The sequence below is a fragment of the Abramis brama genome (assembly GCF_963993115.1).
Source record: "Abramis brama genome assembly, chromosome: 3".
Lineage (NCBI taxonomy): Eukaryota > Metazoa > Chordata > Actinopteri > Cypriniformes > Leuciscidae > Abramis > Abramis brama.
The window spans coordinates 58,401,694-58,420,635 of NC_139965.1; the positions used below are offsets into that span (position 1 = coordinate 58,401,694).

General features: G+C 39.1%; 1 protein-coding gene across 5 annotated transcripts in view; it reads left to right on the forward strand.

Moving 5' to 3' along the window:
* Positions 1 to 18,942, forward strand: part of ano1a (anoctamin 1, calcium activated chloride channel a) — an 86,705-nt gene that overhangs the window by 28,066 nt on the left and 39,697 nt on the right. For all 5 annotated transcript variants that reach the window (XM_084108464.1, XM_084108463.1, XM_084108462.1 and 2 more), the window contains exons 4-5: positions 18,474 to 18,572; positions 18,668 to 18,819. In XM_084108464.1, the coding sequence (XP_083964590.1) occupies positions 18,474 to 18,572; positions 18,668 to 18,819 (251 nt within the window). The remainder of the gene's footprint in view (positions 1 to 18,473; positions 18,573 to 18,667; positions 18,820 to 18,942) is intronic.

Below are 18,942 nucleotides of genomic sequence, written 5' to 3' on the forward strand. Positions count from 1 at the left end.
CTTTCTGTAAAACATTAAACAGGTTCAGGCAGTTAAAACACTGTTTGCAAATCTCATGCACTCTTAAAAAAAAAAAAAATTCTCACTCACTAAAACACATTTTGCACTTTGATGCATTTATGTTTCAAAATCACAGACAGGCAAAAGTTCAACAAATTGTTCACACTTTTTCTAATGTGACTAAACCAACTGTACATAATACAAGTCAGTTCAGAGTGCCAAAATTGACTCAAAATGTTGATACCAACAATGGATGGAAACGATATAAGAGGGAGAGGAGGAAGAGTAGGCTATAAGAGGTGGTGAACAAAGAGGAAGAGGATGTGGACGAGAAAGAGCAGAACGTTGAAGAATGTTGTCAAGGCTGGATCTGGTTTAGGGTTTTTCCTGTTGTTTGGTTTTGTGTTTAAGGTTTTGAGAAAGTGGTTGATAGTTCCCGAGAAATGTGTTTTAGCTATTAAGGAAAACTGTAATGTAGCCTAGATTAAAAACATGCATAAAAAATATGCATAATATCAAACAAATAACAAACTAATAAAAAGTGGATAAAATCTAATCAAGCACAATCTTTTATTTCAAGAACTAAGAGATCTCAGTACTTACTCAATCTTAATAAAATTACTAAATTATCATAATCTTTCACAAATAAACATCATAAATGTTAAAGTGGAAAGGTTAAAAACGTATAAGAGTTCTAGTATTTGTAACGATCACCAGCTGAAGCTGCCCTTGTGAGCCACCAGAGGGCAGTCCACATAAGACTCTCCTATTCACTCACAAACTACAGTTCCCATAACTCACTGCCTGGACTTCACTTATCACTGATCACATTCACCTGTACCTCATTCACTGATTGCATTCACCTGTCTCATCCTGTTAGTCTGTCTATTTATACCATGTTCATTCATTCACTCACCGCGAAGTCTTGTTTGTGTCACACTGCATTTCTGAGCGTTTCCCTGGTTTTCTTGTTTCTTGGTTTTGATATCTTGCCCTGTTCCCTGGATTACTCTCTTGCCTCTGGTCCCTGCCTGCCTGTTTGTTTGTTTTGTTTGTTTCTTTGTTTTGACTGCCTGCCTGTGTATGACCCTAGCCTGTACATTGGATTACGCCTCTGGATTGCCCCAGCCAAATAAAGCTGCATTTGGATCTCCTACTTCGTGTCTCTGAGCAGTTTGTAACAGAAGACTTCGCCACACCCAGATCCAGCAGCTATGACCTCCAGGAATCCAGCAGTACAGATCTCGCCTGATCTTCCCAGCATGAGCCGGGAGTTCGCTGGACAGATTGCGGCCTTGGCCCTGGATAGCCTCGATCTGTTCCAGTACACCTGGGGGTTTGTTCCTCTCGCTGCCTCTTGCTCTCTGGGTGACGAGGCAATTAAGTTGTGTTACCGGCTGGGAGCTAAGGAGGTCGACCCGAGGGAGCTCCCCGATCTCTCTGGTCTGGATTGGAGAGAGGCACTCTCCAGATGTCTGGAGAGCTTCCTTCCGTGGCACCCCCGTCCAGCCGAGCCTGCACTTCACGCCAGTCCAGCCGAGCCTGCACTTCACGCCAGATCTGCCGAAGCCAAGACAGCAAGCGACATGCCCGCCAAGCTAGAGTCTTCACCGCTGGTCCCGTCCAGCACAGAGCCCTCTTCACTGCTGGTCCCGTCCAGCACAGAGCCCTCTTCACCGCTGGTCCCGTCCAGCACAGAGCCCTCTTCACCGCTGGTCCCGTCCAGCACAGAGCCCTCTTCGCCGCTGGTTCTGTCCAGCTCAAAGCCTTCTTCATCGCTGGTCCTAACCAGCTCAGAGTCCTCTTCACCGCTGGTCCCGTCCAGCACAGAGCCCCCTTCACTGCTGGTCCCGTCCAGCTCAGAGCCCTTTTCGCCGCTGGTCCCGTCCAGCTCAGAGCCCTTTTCGCCGCTGGTCCCGTCCAGCACAGAGCCCTCTTCGCCGCTGGTTCTGTCCAGCTCAAAGCCTTCTTCATCGCTGGTCCTAACCAGCTCAGAGTCCTCTTCGCCGCTGGTCCTACCCAGCTCAAAGCCCTCGCCGCCGCTGGTCCCGTCAAGCTCAGAGTGCGCTTCTGCTGATCCAGAGACTGTTCACGTCACTTCTGCCGATCCAGAGACAGAGCTTCACGTCACTTCTGCCGATCCAGAGACTGAGCTTCACGTCACTTCTGCCGATCCAGAGACTGAGCTTCACGTCACTTCTGCCGATCCAGAGACTGAGCTTCACGTCACTTCTGCCGATCCAGAGACTGAGCTTCACGTCACTTCAGCTGATCCAGAGACTGAGCTTCACGTCACGTCCGCCCGTCAAGTGTCTCGTCCCGCCGAGACTGAATCTGTTCCTGAGCCTGAAACTGATCCGGATACTGAGCTTGAATCTGTTCCTCTTCCTCTTTCTGCGCCTGTGTCTCCAGACACGATGACCTCCGCCACCGAACCAGTGTCTCAGGACAAGATGGCCGACTCCACGCCTGTGTCTTCGGACAAGATGGCCGACTCCACGCCTGTGTCTTCGGACAAGATGGCCGACTCCACGCCTGTGTCTTCGGACAAGATGGCCGACTCCACGCCTGTGTCTTCGGACAAGATGGCCGACTCCACGCCTGTGTCTTCGGACAAGATGGCCGACTCCACGCCTGTGTCTTCGGACAAGATGGCCGACTCCACGCCTGTGTCTTCGGACAAGATGGCCACCGCCGAGCCAGTGTTTCAGGACAAGATGGTCTCCGCTGAGCCGGTGTCTGTTCCTGTCCCTGTGTCTGTTCCTGTACCTGAGCCGGTGTCTGTTCCTGTCCCTGTGTCTGTTCCTGTACCTGAGCCGGTGTCTGTTCCTGTCCTTGAGCCGGTGTCTGTTCCTGTCCCTGTGTCTGTTCCTGTTCCTGAGCCGGTGTCTGTTCCTGTGCCCTGGCCGCCTGAAGGGTCGTCTCCTCCCTGGCCGCCTGAAGGGTCGTCTCCTCCCTGGCCGCCTGAAGGGTCGTCTCCTCCCTGGCCGCCTGAAGGGTCGTCTCCTCCCTGGCCGCCTGAAGGGTCGTCTCCTCCCTGGCCGCCTGAAGGGTCGTCTCCTCCCTGGCCGCCTGAAGGGTCGTCTCCTCCCTGGCCGCCTGAAGGGTCGTCTCCTCCCTGGCCGCCTGAAGGGTCGTCTCCTCCCTGGTCGCCTGAAGGGTCGTCTCCTCCCTGGTCGCCTGCACAGCCTGCACAGCCTGCTCCGCCTGCACAGCCTGCTCCGCCCTGGCCGCCTGCACAGCCTGCTCCGCCCTGGCCGCCTGCACAGCCTGCTCCGCCCTGGACGCCTGCACAGCCTGCTCCGCCCTGGTCGCCTGCACAGCCTGCTCCGCCCTGGCCTTCCGCCCTGCCGGAGTCTTCAGGTCCCCTTCCGCTGCACGGGCCTGGCCCTCCGTCCCGCCCCCGGGTCCGCCTCCGCTCCACCTCCCTCCTGGACACTTTTAGGAGCGTCTGGAATCCGCTCCTTAAAGGGGGGGCTATGTAACGATCACCAGCTGAAGCTGCCCTTGTGAGCCACCAGAGGGCAGTCCACATAAGACTCTCCTATTCACTCACAAACTACAGTTCCCATAACTCACTGCCTGGACTTCACTTATCACTGATCACATTCACCTGTACCTCATTCACTGATTTCATTCACTCACCGCGAAGTCTTGTTTGTGTCACACTGCATTTCTGAGCGTTTCCCTGGTTTTCTTGTTTCTTGGTTTTGATATCTTGCCCTGTTCCCTGGATTACTCTCTTGCCTCTGGTCCCTGCCTGCCTGTTTGTTTGTTTTGTTTGTTTCTTTGTTTTGACTGCCTGCCTGTGTATGACCCTAGCCTGTACATTGGATTACGCCTCTGGATTGCCCCAGCCAAATAAAGCTGCATTTGGATCTCCTACTTCGTGTCTCTGAGCAGTTTCATGACAGTATTACATTTAGACAATCTGCTGAATATACTTTACTTTGTAATTAAGTTTAGTTTATTTTCATGTCTGCCACGTATAAACAATTAGCAAACACTAAATTATTGATCATTTTCATAAAATCATATGTAACACGTTCCTACATGTGCTCACGTGTTGTTAACGCGTTCCTATGGCGACCGGTGGAAGCGCGAGTAACTGATCGTCTTCCCAACGTGTTGTTTACGTGTGAAGTCACGTTGTAACACGTTTGTGTTTTTCTTACCTTAGTTTATTTAACTTATTATGCTTCGATTGTATCCTCTAGTCTAACTAGTCCACATTTGATTATTGCAATGGCTGATTTAGAAAGTTATGTGCGGTGTATTATTAAAGTAAAATAAAGTAGCAGAGGCTCTTATTAACAAACCGGGCACGCTTTGACGGCTAATTCGGAAAAGCACGAGATATATTCAACATATTTTTTCTCCATCTCCCATTTAAACGGACGTTTCAGAAACAGACAATGTCTCATATTTCATAGAAATAGGCCTACGCTTTACCATACATTCAGATGCAGCGAAAACATCTGCTTTTGTATGCCTAAATATTATAGCCTATATAATAGTAGGCTATATAAATATTATTAAGCCTATAAAATATACTTACCATTTATATCAGACAAATCGATTTTACAAATGTAACAGTTGTGATCTCAGATAAATATAAAAATGTTTATTCATACTAGCCTAGAGGTCAGATCTGAATCTCAGGAAGATAGGCCTATGTTTGATCAGTCGACATCTAAAGTGATGTTCATTATTTCATTCAGGATCTTACACACAAATCAGCTTGGCTGAAAACTGAACATGTGTTTATATTTTATAACCTCAATTAACACATCCAGAGCTGACTATGAAAACTCAGATTCTAGCGGTTCATGAGAACATATTGAAAGTCTTTATCTTAAATGTAAGGTCCACTGTAAAGACTCCTGGAATTTTAATGTTAAACACCAAAGTCGCTATTAACTAAAATATGTTTACGTTGAACTATTTTAATATTGAACAAGCTAATAACAAATAAATATTTTCTTGGAGTGTCTTTAAGCCATTTTCACTTTAAATGACAACTCCCAATATTTATATTTTTGACAGCCAATTTTTTAAATATATATATATATTTTTTTTTTTAATTGATGTAGTTTACAATATTCCTGACATAAATGTTCTTAATATGAAAGTATGCACTTTTTTGGACTTGCGACATTAGTTGGAAAAGTAAATTAATTATTTAATTATTTTATATAAAACTTTCAGTAACAATATTACAACAATTCAATTGCTCTACAATTCAGTCCACTACAATCCACAGGCGACCCCCAAAACTCTTATTCTCATCATAACAGAACATTTACAAACAAACACAAACAACAAAGATGCATAAATAGGTCTTAAATTCATAACATTTATTATCTGCAAATATTCTAAACTGTTGATTCACAGGTCACAACAGTTTCATATATAAATGTAGGTCTAAGCATAAACAAATATATACATTGATATTTTATATGTCCATTTATATATATTATTTTATTTATTTCCAAAGATATAAAGCTAATATTAATATTTATGAAAACCTCCTGGATATGTTTTTTAAATTAAAGATTATTGCAAAAAGTAAAAAAATTAAAATACATTTTATTAATTTGGAGTGTTTTTTATGGACTGTGTTAACATTGTACATTAGGCAATACAATTTACATTAAAAACTAAAATGAATATATTGGTCAAATTAAGACTATTGAATGTCTGTATGTAGGATACAGTATGCTCTTTGAAAGTAAATCACATAGGCTAGCCTCATAAGCACAGGATTCAGGAAAAAAATTTTTTTTAGTATTGTTTTAGGTGTACAATATCTGTATTGTCTGTATGTATTGCCTTAAATGTCTATAGTCTTTACACATCAGCTTGGATACTTGCATGGTTAAAAAACTGCTAATTTGAAGACGCGAGGGTCACGCGAGGTCACGTGGGTCACCCCTTCAGAAGTACAAGATGTTCGGATTGACGTTCGTTCGATCGGTCGGTCGGTCGGATGTTTAATTTAGGCACGGGGTGCGCGCCATACACTCGCACACACACACACACACACACACACACACACACACACACACACACACACACACACACACTGTCCCTCGCTCACTCACTTACTTGCGCTCGCTCACTCACTCACACACACACACACACACACTCACTGTACCTCAATCACTCGCGCGTGCAGTGCACACACACACACTCGCTCACTGGCGCACACACACACTCACTGTTGCTCGCAGGTAATAAACGTTTGACCTATCACGCAAAGAACCTATTAAAGCACTAAGACATGGGAACAGTATAGCTAACATTCACATTTGAATATTTATCGCAAGTCATATCGTCATCGCAATATTAAACACAAGGGCGTAGGTTTGATTTTGAAATTGGTGGGGACGGGGACATCCCCTGAAGCTGAGCTGCATCTGTCATTAAAGGGACCGTTCACCCAAAAATGAAAATTCTGTCATCATTTACTCTCCCTCAAGTTGTTTTAAACCTGTATGAATTTCTTTCTTCTTCTGAACACAAAAGAAGATATTTTGAAGAATGTCGGTGACCAGACAGTTGATGGACCCCATTGACTTCCATAGTAAAAAAAAAACTCAATACTGGTTACCGACATTCTTCAAAATATCTTCTTTTGTGTTCAGCAGAAGAAAGAAATGCATACAGGTTTGAAACTTGAGGGAGAGTAGCCTAAATGATGACAGAATTTTCATTTAAAAGTGAACTTACAGAAATTAACTGTTGGCATATTTGTTTCACATCAATAATGTCCAGTTTGTCCTGTTGGACATGACACACTGCAATACTGTTAAGTGTCAAGTGCCATTGTTCTGAGCCATGTTTTCAGTGTCCTAAGTAGTCCAGTCATTTTAAGCCAAAATTGGGGTCAACCTTGAACAAATTGCAACAGAAGCAAACTCAACTGATTTTGTATCCTCAATATGTCCTGAGTAAGGAAAAAAAAGCCCCGAAGAATCCCATTAGGGGAAAGTTTTGAAAAAGACCCAAATATAGCCTATTCATTCTTTTTCTTACTTGAATAGGGTAAAAATTTTAACCTTTAGATATCACCATGAATATTACTGAGTTGATTACTTACATCAAGTGTTTTTATGTTTTATGGGGACTTTTTACAGACATAATGATTTTATACTGTACAAACGGTATATTATATCCCCCCTACACTAACCCTGCCTATCACAGAAAACTTTCTGCAGTTTTACATTTTCAGCTGTTTTCCAAAAATAAATAAATAAATAAATAAATCCCCCCAAGGACAAGTTTTTCGGATATTGCCATCTTTGTGGTGACATTTTGTCCCTATAATGTAGTGTTACACACACTTATACACAATCTCTCTCTCTCTCTCTCTCTCTCTCTCTCTCTCGCTCTCTCTCTCTAACGATTGTCAAACTAACGATTGTTCGCCACTTATCCCGCGATTGTAATACTGTAGTAAAAACTGATTTGTCCCGCATTTTTGTGCACAGAACTGTTGATTTCTCCCTAGCTTACCGCATCTAGGTTTCCTTCTTCGGAGCATTGCCGCTTCACACCAGAGCCTCTCACAAGTTAGATAGAAAAAACAAAGCCAATCAGTTTAGCGATGTGTGTTAGCAGGCGGGACTCAGATTAACCGTTTGTGTACCATGAATTGCGCATTTTTCTCAGAACGCTCTTGTAAGAGATTTTAATCTAAATAAGATGTTTCCTGATTAAATAAAATAAGCCTAATACATAAAAACCACAAGACACAACCGGACAACAGTGGTTATATATATATATATATATATATATATATATATATATAATATATATATATATTAGGGGTGTAACGTACGCAAAAATCACGGTTCGGTACGTACCTCGGTTTTAAAGTCACGGTTCGGTTTATTTTCGGTACAGTAAGGGAAAGAAATGCAAACATTAAACTGCAGGTTGTTTATTACTATAAACTTTTTTTAACAATTTGTTTACACTTTTTTTAAACACTTTTTAATAAAATATAATAAAATATATATATAAGATAAAAAAAAGAATAAGAAATAAAATACTGCTGCAAAGTTATATATCAAACCAATATCACATAATAAAATATAATGAAAAATATAAATAAATAACTATGATTACAGTGCAGCATTACCAATCCCAGCTTGTAGGCCTGCTCATATTTAAAAATCCCTACTAAATTCTACACCCCTGATTAAACAATGTTATCACACATCACAGCTTTTCCTCATATCGTGCAGCCCTAGTTCACTTCAATATCCTGATTATTGTTTCATATTTCATATTTCATGTCACACAGGGTCTTATATCATGACATTCTAAGCTTCCTCTCTTTCCGCGTTGAATTATATTGCATGATTAATATTATTATTATTATTATTATTATTACTGAACCTATAAGAATCATGTTATTCCACCTCAGACCCAGCTTTGTGCCAAAACCAATATTTTTTGCTGTACAAAAAGAATCACTATGTTTTTTCCCATAACTTTTGAGCTTGACAAGGCCAATATGAATGTAAACATAATAAAACACTGATAAGACTTTTAGAAAAACTTAACTCCCTTTGAACCATGTTGTCAAAAAAGATGATGTCTCTCCCTTAAACTTGATGTCAGAAAGATCAAACCATTGGGGAAATTATGTATATGTATATATACACATATATACACACATATATATATACACTGCTCAAAAAAATAAAGGGAACACTTTTTAATCAGAGAATAGCATCAAGTCAGTTAAACTCCTGGGATATTGATCTGGTCAGTTAAGTAACAGAGGGGGTTGGTAATCAGTTTCAGCTGCTTTAGTGTTAATGAAATTAACAGCAGGTGCATTAGATGGGCAACAGTGAGACAACCCCCAAAACAGGAATGGTTTTACAGGTGGAGGCCACTGACATTTTTTCCCTACTCATCTTTTCAGACTGTTTTTCACCAGTTTTGCATTTGGCTAGGGTCAGTGTCACTACTGGTAGCATGAGGCGATACCTGGACCCTACAGAGGTTGCACAGGCAGTCCAGCTCCTTCAGGATGGCTCATCAATACGTGCCATTGCCAGAAGGTTTGCTGTGTCTCCCAGCACAGTCTCAAGAGCATGGAGGAGATTCCAGGAAGACAGACAGCTACTCTAGGAGTGCTGGACAGGGCCGTAGAAGGTCCTTAACCCATCAGCAGGACCGGTATCTGCTCCTTTGTGCGAGGAGGAACATGATGAGCACTGCCAGAACCCTACAAAATGACCTCCAGCAGGGCACTGGTGTGAATGTCTCTGACCAAACAATCAGAAACAGACTTCATGAGGGTGGTCTGAGGGCCCGACGTCTTCTAGTGGGCCCTGTGCTCACTGCCCAGCACCAGGGAGCTCGATTGGCATTTCCCATTGAACACCAGAATTGGCAGGTCCACCACTGGTGCCCTGTGGTTATCACAAATGAGAGCAGGTTCACCCTGAGCACGTGACAGACAGGAAAGGGTCTGGAGAAGCCGTGGAGAATGTTATGCTGCCTGTAACATCGTTCAGCATGACCGGTTTGGTGGTGGGTCAGTGAGGGTCTGGGGAGGCATATCCATGGAGGGACGCACAGACGACATCCCACAGGCTAGACAATGGCACCCTGACTGCCATTAGGTATTGGGATGAAATCCTTGGATCCATTGTCAGACCCTGTGCTGGTGCAGTGGGTCCTGGGTTCATCCTGGTGCACAACAATGCCCGGCCTCATGTGGCGAGAGCATGCAGGCAGTTCCTCGAGGATGAAGGAATGATACCATTGAAGGGCCACCACGCTCACCTGACCTACATCCAATAGAACACCTCTGGGACATTGTGTTTCGGTCCATCTGACATCACCTGGTTGCACCTCAGACTGTCCAGGAGCTCAGTGATGCGCTGGTCCAGATCTGGGAGGAAATACCCCAGGACACCATCCGTCGTCTCAGTAGGAGCATGTCCCGATGTTGTCAGGCATGCATACAAGCACGTGGGGGCCATACAAACTACTGAGAACCATTTTGAGTTGCTGCAATGAAATTTCAGCAAAATTGACAAGCCTGCTGCATCATTTTTTCACTTAGATTTCCGGGGTGTCTTTGAATTCAATCCTCTGTAGGTTGATTATTTTCATTTCCATCAAATGATGTGGCATCCTTTCGTTCATAACACATTACCCAGTCCATATTAGTATAGATATCCAGCATGATATTTTTCCCCATTGAGATCTGATGTGTTTTCAAAGTGTTCCTTTAATTTTTTTGAGCTATATATATATATATATATATATATATATATATATATATATATATATATATATATATATATATATATATATATACAGATGGTGCCCAACCAGAATGAGACTTTTACCGCCGCCGTTCCCGCGGCGGTAAAATTGGGATGTGTATTTGCTGCCTTTTACCGCTGAGTGGCGCTGTAATCACAGACTTTGAAAAGTGTCAGTTTATTCTCTTTATGACGTAATCTGCCGCGGCAGTAATCTGAGCTAAGGTCACAGATAAATTCAAGATAAATATTGTGGTTAAACGAATTCAAATTCATTAAATTTAAACAATGTAGACACACGTTAACATTGTGTGCCCAGTTTTTCTATAATTTAGAAAGGCTATGTCAATAGGTTACTTGTCATTTACTTCGTGTTATTTTAATGTGTTTGTAGATTTATTAACTGAAACATAACAGTGAAATAAATTAAAATAATTTACCGTAAAATTAAAACATTTTCAGGACTTGCAGTTACTAACCGATGTTAGTCGGTTTAAGCATTCTTTGTTATATTCAGAATTAAATAGGCTTACATGATGTTGTTATGATTATCAATTGAATTCTTTAATAAATAATCAACCACAATGCCTATTACTGCCGCAGCAAAAATAAACCAGTCGAATTTCAAAGTCGTTCGCGAAATGACTAGGCTAAACAAAACAGCAGCAACTGCGGCATTTTAAAAGGTAAGTTTCCTATATGTTTATTAAAAAAAAAAAAAAAAAAAAAAAAAAAACATGACGCAAGATCTTGTAAAAAAAAAAAAAACCTTTTTCATTATTTGAACAAAAATGAGACTGATTGAATATGTAAAAATATAAACAAACAAAGCAGAGAATAAAACAAACTTTTAGGGAAAAAATATAGGCCTATTATGCTACAACAGAATTGGTTAACATTAATGAAAGCAAAATATGTAAAAATACATTTCAAACAAACTAAAACAAAACAAATTCGTGGCCGAGTGGTAGGCTATAACTTACGTTTCAATAATTCAGATGACACGGGTTCTAATCCCGAACAAACATGGGCTACTTTTTTATTATTAATGCAGAGAGATTTGATAGTTCTAAAATATTGCTACACCATATTGTTTTTTTCTCCTATAGCCTATATTAAATATTTTATATTTATAAAATAAAATTACCATTCATTTCCATTTTACATTAGGGACAATTTTTATCCAACAGAATGGCTGAATTAACATCTGCATAATAATAATAATAATAATAATAATAAATAAATAAACAGCACAAGGTCTTGTAAAAACACTTTTTTTAATATTTTTTCGACACATAATTTCGAGACAGTAAATTGCCAATGTTAAAAAACATAAGCAAATAAAAAAAGAATATAACAAACTTTTAAAACAGACTATTCAGACGATAGCTCTGTGGTCAATGCATTAACAATAGCCTCTCGGAGCTTCAAACGATCTGAGATCGAATCTCAGTGTAGCCGACAGTGTTTATGTTTTTCCATTCTTGATGCTTAAATATGCATCTGTTTATTAAAGTCAATCATCTTGTTTAATTATCAATTTACAACATAAATTTGCTACATTCCAGTTGAGCCGCTGCAAAGACGACACATCTGATGAAGGAAGACTGTCAGCCGATTGCACCAGAAAATTAAAATGATGAAGCACTCTTTAATCTGCTAAATTATTTTTTTTGTGTGTGTGAATCATTCACGAGATTGAGATGACTGACAGTGATACCCGGCCATAGCAACGGAAGACATTTTTCAAAACAGATCGAACAAATCAGAAAAATACTTTCAATACAGTATTGCTTTCAATTAAAAAATAAACAATGAAAATGTAAAAGAAAAAGAAAATTAATTAAGTTTGAAAACCCATCGCACATTTCAAGGTATGAATAAAGTGTCGGAACAGTTTATTTATTTAAACAGGGTTGCATCGATAGAGTTTATTCCCTTTGTGATGCAAAATAAGAAACACAATCTTATTCTTGCAACATTTTAAATTTCTATTGTCAAAGAAATTGCAGCTAAATTAAAAAATTAAAACGGTACAAAACGAAAAAAGTTCAAAGCAACATAAATTAAGAACAGGCGTTTTTCTTTGCCTCTCTCGCGCTGGATATTTTTTTAGTAAGTTTGGTCTCCCTCACTGCGCGTGGCGGGTCTTTCTCGAAATTAAGCATTTCAGCGTAAAAAAACACCAGCTGATAATACTGTATATGTCGCTGTGTGTCATCCACACAAATCACGAAAGAAAAAACTGTAACAAATAGCTTTTGTTCCTTCAAAGATACAACATGCCTTGCTGAATTCACCTTACAATAAAACGAGGTGGGTCGCGAATTAAAGAGCTCTGTATCTGCTAAATTGAAATTGTGTGTGGAAAACCTTTAAATACAATAAATAAAACTACAATATATAATTTAATAAGATATAGGGCCTACTGTACATAGACTATGGACTTTTGGAGATTTTGAGATTAATCCTTAAAAGAACTTTGCCTTTGCCTGCTCATCAGGCTGGCTCCGACACTCTCCATATGAAAGACGGAACATTAACACCTCTGTCCTGCACCCCCACGATAAAGCAACTATTGCTTTCTCCAAACCCCCCACAGACTAGCTGAGTTTGCAAAACAAAACAAAGAGTTTGCCACTCATCGTGGTGTGCCAAAACACTTCATTATAAACTTAAATATTTCTTTCAAAACAATCTCAAAACGCTTTGTGACATTTTGAAAAGCCGCAGATGCATTACTGCCACTGGAACCATGAACGCAAATACTGGTTCTGATTTTATTGTTTGTCGTTTAAACGTCATACATATATTTTAACAGAACTGCTTTTGAAATTACGATTGGAATTTTTATAGGCTACAGAAGTAAAGTCATTGTATAATATTTGTTCCTTAGTGTAAAATGGAAATGCATGGTGATTTTATTTTGTAAATAGGCTATAAGCAAAAAACTATGTTTTAGAACTAGACAAATCTCTCTGCATCAACAATAGACTATAAAATGCATTAATAGGCTAATATAAAAATATCAGTAGTCCAAGTTAGTTCGGGATTCGAACCCGTGTCATCTAAATGATCGTAACGTAAGTTCAACCACTCGGCCACGATTCACTCGTTGAGACATGGCCTAACGTTCCAGTGTGTGTTCGCTCACAAGAGCGAGAAGCGCTCTTCATTCAAATGAACGCGCCGCCGCGTTTGTCGAACACTATCAACATGCCAGAATAAAACCTGGCTTTAGAACAATGCATAGCGTGAGACATAAGGTGTCTCAACTGTACACAGTCTACCCTATACAGTGTGAATTCGTTACAAGGTTTCATTTAATTAAATTAATGTGCAGCAATTTGTACAAATAGAGTCTATAGGCCTACTATACTGTTGTAGCCATTAAATAATCTCATTAAGTATCATATTTGTTAAAATATTATAATGTTATTTTGTTCCATCTATGTTGAATATGAAAAGTGAACAGCACGAGTAAGATAGGATGCATTATATCGAGAGATGGATATGGAGTGGGTCAGACATGATTTTGACCACTTCATTAAGTTTTGTTTAGTAGAAAACCTTTCTTTAAAGTGAATTTCGTTTTCTATAAATTGTATCTTAATTTTAATCAATTTTTCATCAACCAATTGCCTGTATTTAATAAGTAAGAGAAGCAAATATAACAGACACTAATCATGGAGGCGCCCGCGCGGTCACTTGCATTGCACGTCAGCTGGAGCGCATCTCATCCTCCTAACTTAACGAAACTCAGCGTATGCCTCACACAGACATGAGAAATACATCAAATACACAAAGCTTGAAATGTCTTCAAACGAAATAATTCAAAACGAAAATAAAAAGGCTACTCTCTGATTATGTCTTTATGTGCATTGCTCTCTAGGTGCGTTCACTACAAATATGGCGATCGTCAACTTCATCTTTGCAGTCGACACTGTCAGAAAACACTAGTTTATTGATAAAAATCAATGCACGCATCACCGGATTTACAAATACACATCTTGCTTGTTGCACGCACACATATTATGTCGAAAAAACGAAATATTATGTTGAAATAACATTATTATTAATAATACATCTTTTAGAATATTTGATTAAATGCTGATGGTTGCGCTTGTTCAATTTAATAAAATTAAAACTTTAATTGTGATAATTAAAATAATTGAAAATTAAATATTTAGTGGCCAAGTTTTGCTAATTTATTATATAGGCTATTATATGCCTATTGCCTATATTAAGTAGGTCATATTAAGACAAGGCATATATTAAGTTATTTTAGCTGTTATGAGAAAAAAAAATCTAACGAAATCTAAAATCTAATAAATCAAAAAAAAAAAAAATCTAACGCCAATTCAACATGCCAGAATAAAACCTGATTTTTGAACAATGTGTAACGCCACTCGGCCTGGTGTGCCAAAACACTACATTTTAAACTTCAATGTTTAATTCAAAACAATCTCAAAACGCGTTGTGACATTTTTTTAAAGCAGTAGCCTAGCCAATATAGATTAAGGGCATTGAAACCAGGATCTTAACTAAAACGCGTTCCGCGTATTATGCCACACTAGCCTACTCCATGTATTTTTTTTTTAAGGACTGCTTTTGAAATCACTATAAATTACTATCCGATTGTATCGCTCACGAGAGCTCTTCATTTATCTAATTCCTCAATAGAATAGTAAAAATATTCAGCGTCATTGCTCCTAATATCGTCTCTATTTTTAACTTTTGATTCTATTTTTTCAGTTCTAAAATTGATTCTATCTTTGGTTCTATTCTGTTGTAGCCTTATAGGCCTATTTATATATATGAAAAATATGTCTATTAGGCTTAGGGTTTTATATTCAACCCACTTACATTTTAAAATACGGCAATTGCTGCTGATTTGCACAATGTCCCTTTGCGCCACCTGGCGGTCATTTCGGGAACGACTTTGAAATGCGGCTGGTTTATTTTCGCCGCGGTGATTTCGCCGCGGCGGCTGGCGCGGCGGTAATAGGCATTCTGGTTGGGCACCATCTGTATATAATATTATATATAATATAATATAATATAATATATATACACACACATACACATATTTTTATTTTAAGCTACATACAATTTTATATATAAAATAAATTTAAACTTACATTTATTATTCATCACTTAAATTTTAAGTTTACTTTTTTATAGATAGATAGATAGATAGATAGATAGATAGATAGATAGATAGATAGATAGATAGATAGATAAAATAATAGTGATGAAGGGCATGTTGGCTGGTATTTTGATTAATTTAAAATTTAAATGTTCTAAAAATCTGTTATTCTAAAAGTCCCTTTCTTATTCACTAATGTTTCACAAGTAAGATGTGGTTATATCTGTAAAACAACATTCTGAAATATATTTGCTTTTCAGGAAATCATGTCAGTGTTAACGGATGTCTTTGCCTTTGGGTGTCAAGATGTCATTTCTAATTTAATTGGAGTTTATTTAGGTTTATAAATACTTGTGTATATAATGTAGGATAAAAGTAGAAATACCTGTTTGTGTTGTTCTTCACTGAAAGCAGTGGCTGGGATTGAACAGACTGGGTCAGACCCCGTGTGTGGGATGCGAGTTATAACAAGAGTGGGTCATTTGAAGCAAATCTTACATAACCCTCTTTTCAGCTTCAGAAAACCAAGAGAGAAGTCCTTCTCTTCATGCCTGTTTTTTTTTTTTTTTTTTCTGTGAATTTATTTTCTCTCAAAAGGTCCTTCGTGAAGAAAGAAACCCCCGGTTTCACAGACAAGGCTTAAGCTAGTCCCAGACTAAAATGCATGTTTTAACTCTTAGATAGATCTTAAAATATTTCAGTGCAATTATTTTGTCTCAAGATGCACACCAGTAATGTTTTTTTTTTTCTATGACATGTTTATAACAGCTACTTAAATGTCCTAATTGAACTAAGGCCTAATCCTGGCTTAACCTAAGCCCTGTCTGTGAATCCAGCCCCTTGTGTGTTAAACTAGTAAAAATATGTTGTTCATTTCGTGAATCATTTCTGAATGGTTTGCTTGTTTCTTATCTTTCACATTACTCTATGACAAGCATCATTCATTATTAATATCTCTCATACTTGGGGTTATGGATTTGAACAAACCTCTAGTCTAACCCAAGAAATAAATACTGTTTTAATTGTATAACTAATCTCACACTGTTTGACGTACAGACATGAATGATGCCTACAATTTTGTAGCTTGGTCAAAAGAGCTGTGTTATTACTTTCTTGGGAATATTGCCCTACCATACTGAAAAAAATCCAGACTTAGGACCAGATTTACTAACAGCTTGCACCACTCTTTTGGTGTTAAAAACCGACTGTTAGGATTTACTGAAGAAAATTAGCATTTAAAGGCGTGGACAGGGTTATTTTTGCGGCTGACCTTATTATTGCATATGCATTTGTAGGAGTTTCCCTTTCAGACACAGAGTTTATGGGAGAATATTTAAATGATTTACTAAGGTTTGCTCTAGTCAATTTACTGTTTTTTGCCATTATTTAACACCCCCAAAAAGCTTGTCTTAAACCAGACACTAATTTGCGCTGCTCTTGGTAGATTGTATTGGTCATTATGGAAATGATCCGATCCTGACTTCTGACTTCTTTAATCTGTGTCGTCAGTAGATAGTAGAAGTAGCGCAGAACTTTTCACTCCCATCTGCACTTTTGTGGGATTGCGTGCTCATGCTAATTTGCCCTGTTTAGTGAATCTGGCGCTAAGATTGAAAAACGGACCCGACCATTACGCAGGGGTCTGAATATCATAGACACTTGCCGGTGGGCTCTTTAACTTGCTGTGGGCCAGTAAGCAACGCACCTTTTGCACATGCAAACACCTCTCGCATTTTCTTCTGAAAATGCAGAAAGCCAGTTACATTTGCTGTAACATTAATATCTGCAGATATCACCATCTTTCCCACAGTGATTTTTAATACTGAGAGTAGAGCTAAATTCCTTTTAAGACAAGTCATGTCACTTTGAAACGCCTCTCGGGCAGCTATTTCAGTCATGCCCGTACAGGCCCGTATAGCTAGAGGATTTGGGGATTCGTATAGCTAGAGGATTCAAATTTTAAAAATAAAATCATTTATTGTCTTATTTTTTAATAAAGATAATATGGAGCTGGTAATATTATTAAATAAATCGAATAAATGTATTCATCCAAGTGCAGTGTGTTGTATTCGTGTTTTCTTGATGTAATGAAATACATCATCAGCCGGCAGGTCCGGTGCATAATGCGATGCGTCGTGACTCTTTTTTAACTCTATATTTACAATACATAATACATAATTCTGCTTTACAGTACTTTTACTATCATCTACTTACTGTTGTTTTGTTTGTTATTATTGTCTATTGCCATTATTGTTGCTTGTTCATTGTAAAGCGTCCTTGACCCCTAAAAAAGGCGCTATATAAATACAACTTATTATTATTTATTATTATTATTATTACAATAGTGTAAAAAGACAGGAATTTTGACCACGTAATCATTCGGTCGATTGTGGTGCGCACCGATAATGAAAAGTAACAGTAGCCTACCCGACAGGCTGTAGACCGTAGTTTTCTTATTCCCAGCGAAATAACAATACAAGCTGTCTTTAAGAACGTCTTGATCGACTGGGATACAACAACTGTACACTGATTTATGTTTTCTTTTCCCCGACATTCAGGCACTGCCGCCTGAATGCTATATAGTATAACTGCTGGATTTTGTGACCATAATTGTCACCACCTTTCACCCCACTAGTGACGACCCTGTGCCCGTACAGCTTCTATCTCTTTGAATGGAAAATCATCAAATTCTCCAAAGCTGTTCACCAAGCTTAAGATTAAATTTCATATTTGAAATCACTAATGAAATCTGATCTCATAAATTTAGTTTCAAAACCCTCAAATCATGACAAAAAAACCCCAGCACTTTTCAGGCTGGACCTTCAATGCTGCAGTGCCACAATGACTTTACCAATCAGTGATTGGCTCTTTTATTTAGAAGGCGGGACTTATTCCGCCATATTGCGCATTGCACTTTCTTCCATTCACAGTAATATGAATGCACCATCTTTGTATATCTAAAGTCTTTGGTAGAGCAGTGTTATGTTCATATGCTGAGGCCATGTTTGTTCATCTTTGTTTTTCAGACTAAAATCCCAGATGTGGGATTCGTAAAGATACATGCGCCTTGGGAAGTTCTTTGTCGGGAAGCTGAGTTTATGAAGCTCAAAATGCCAACAATAAAGGTATTTGTTCTTCAATCTTGTAAAGTGATCTGTAATAGAATCTGTGTACTCATACACACGTGACGTACACTGATGTGCTGTCATGTCATTTTCAGAAATATGAAGTCAGTCATGGAAGCGGCATTGCGGAGAAGGTCAACATGTTCATACAGAAAGTCACTGCACCCTTGCAACCTAAAGTTGTGGACAGCCGAACGGAAAATGAGAAACACCTCTCCTACCCGTTCTCACGAGAAAAACGGCATCTGTAAGTCTGTGGTCATTCGCGGCCATACTAAGATCATGTTTAGGGTGACCTCAGAGAGTTTTGCCAACTGTTGTAAATTATCTATTCCTTACATTCTACAAAGACTTGAATGAATGAAAATCA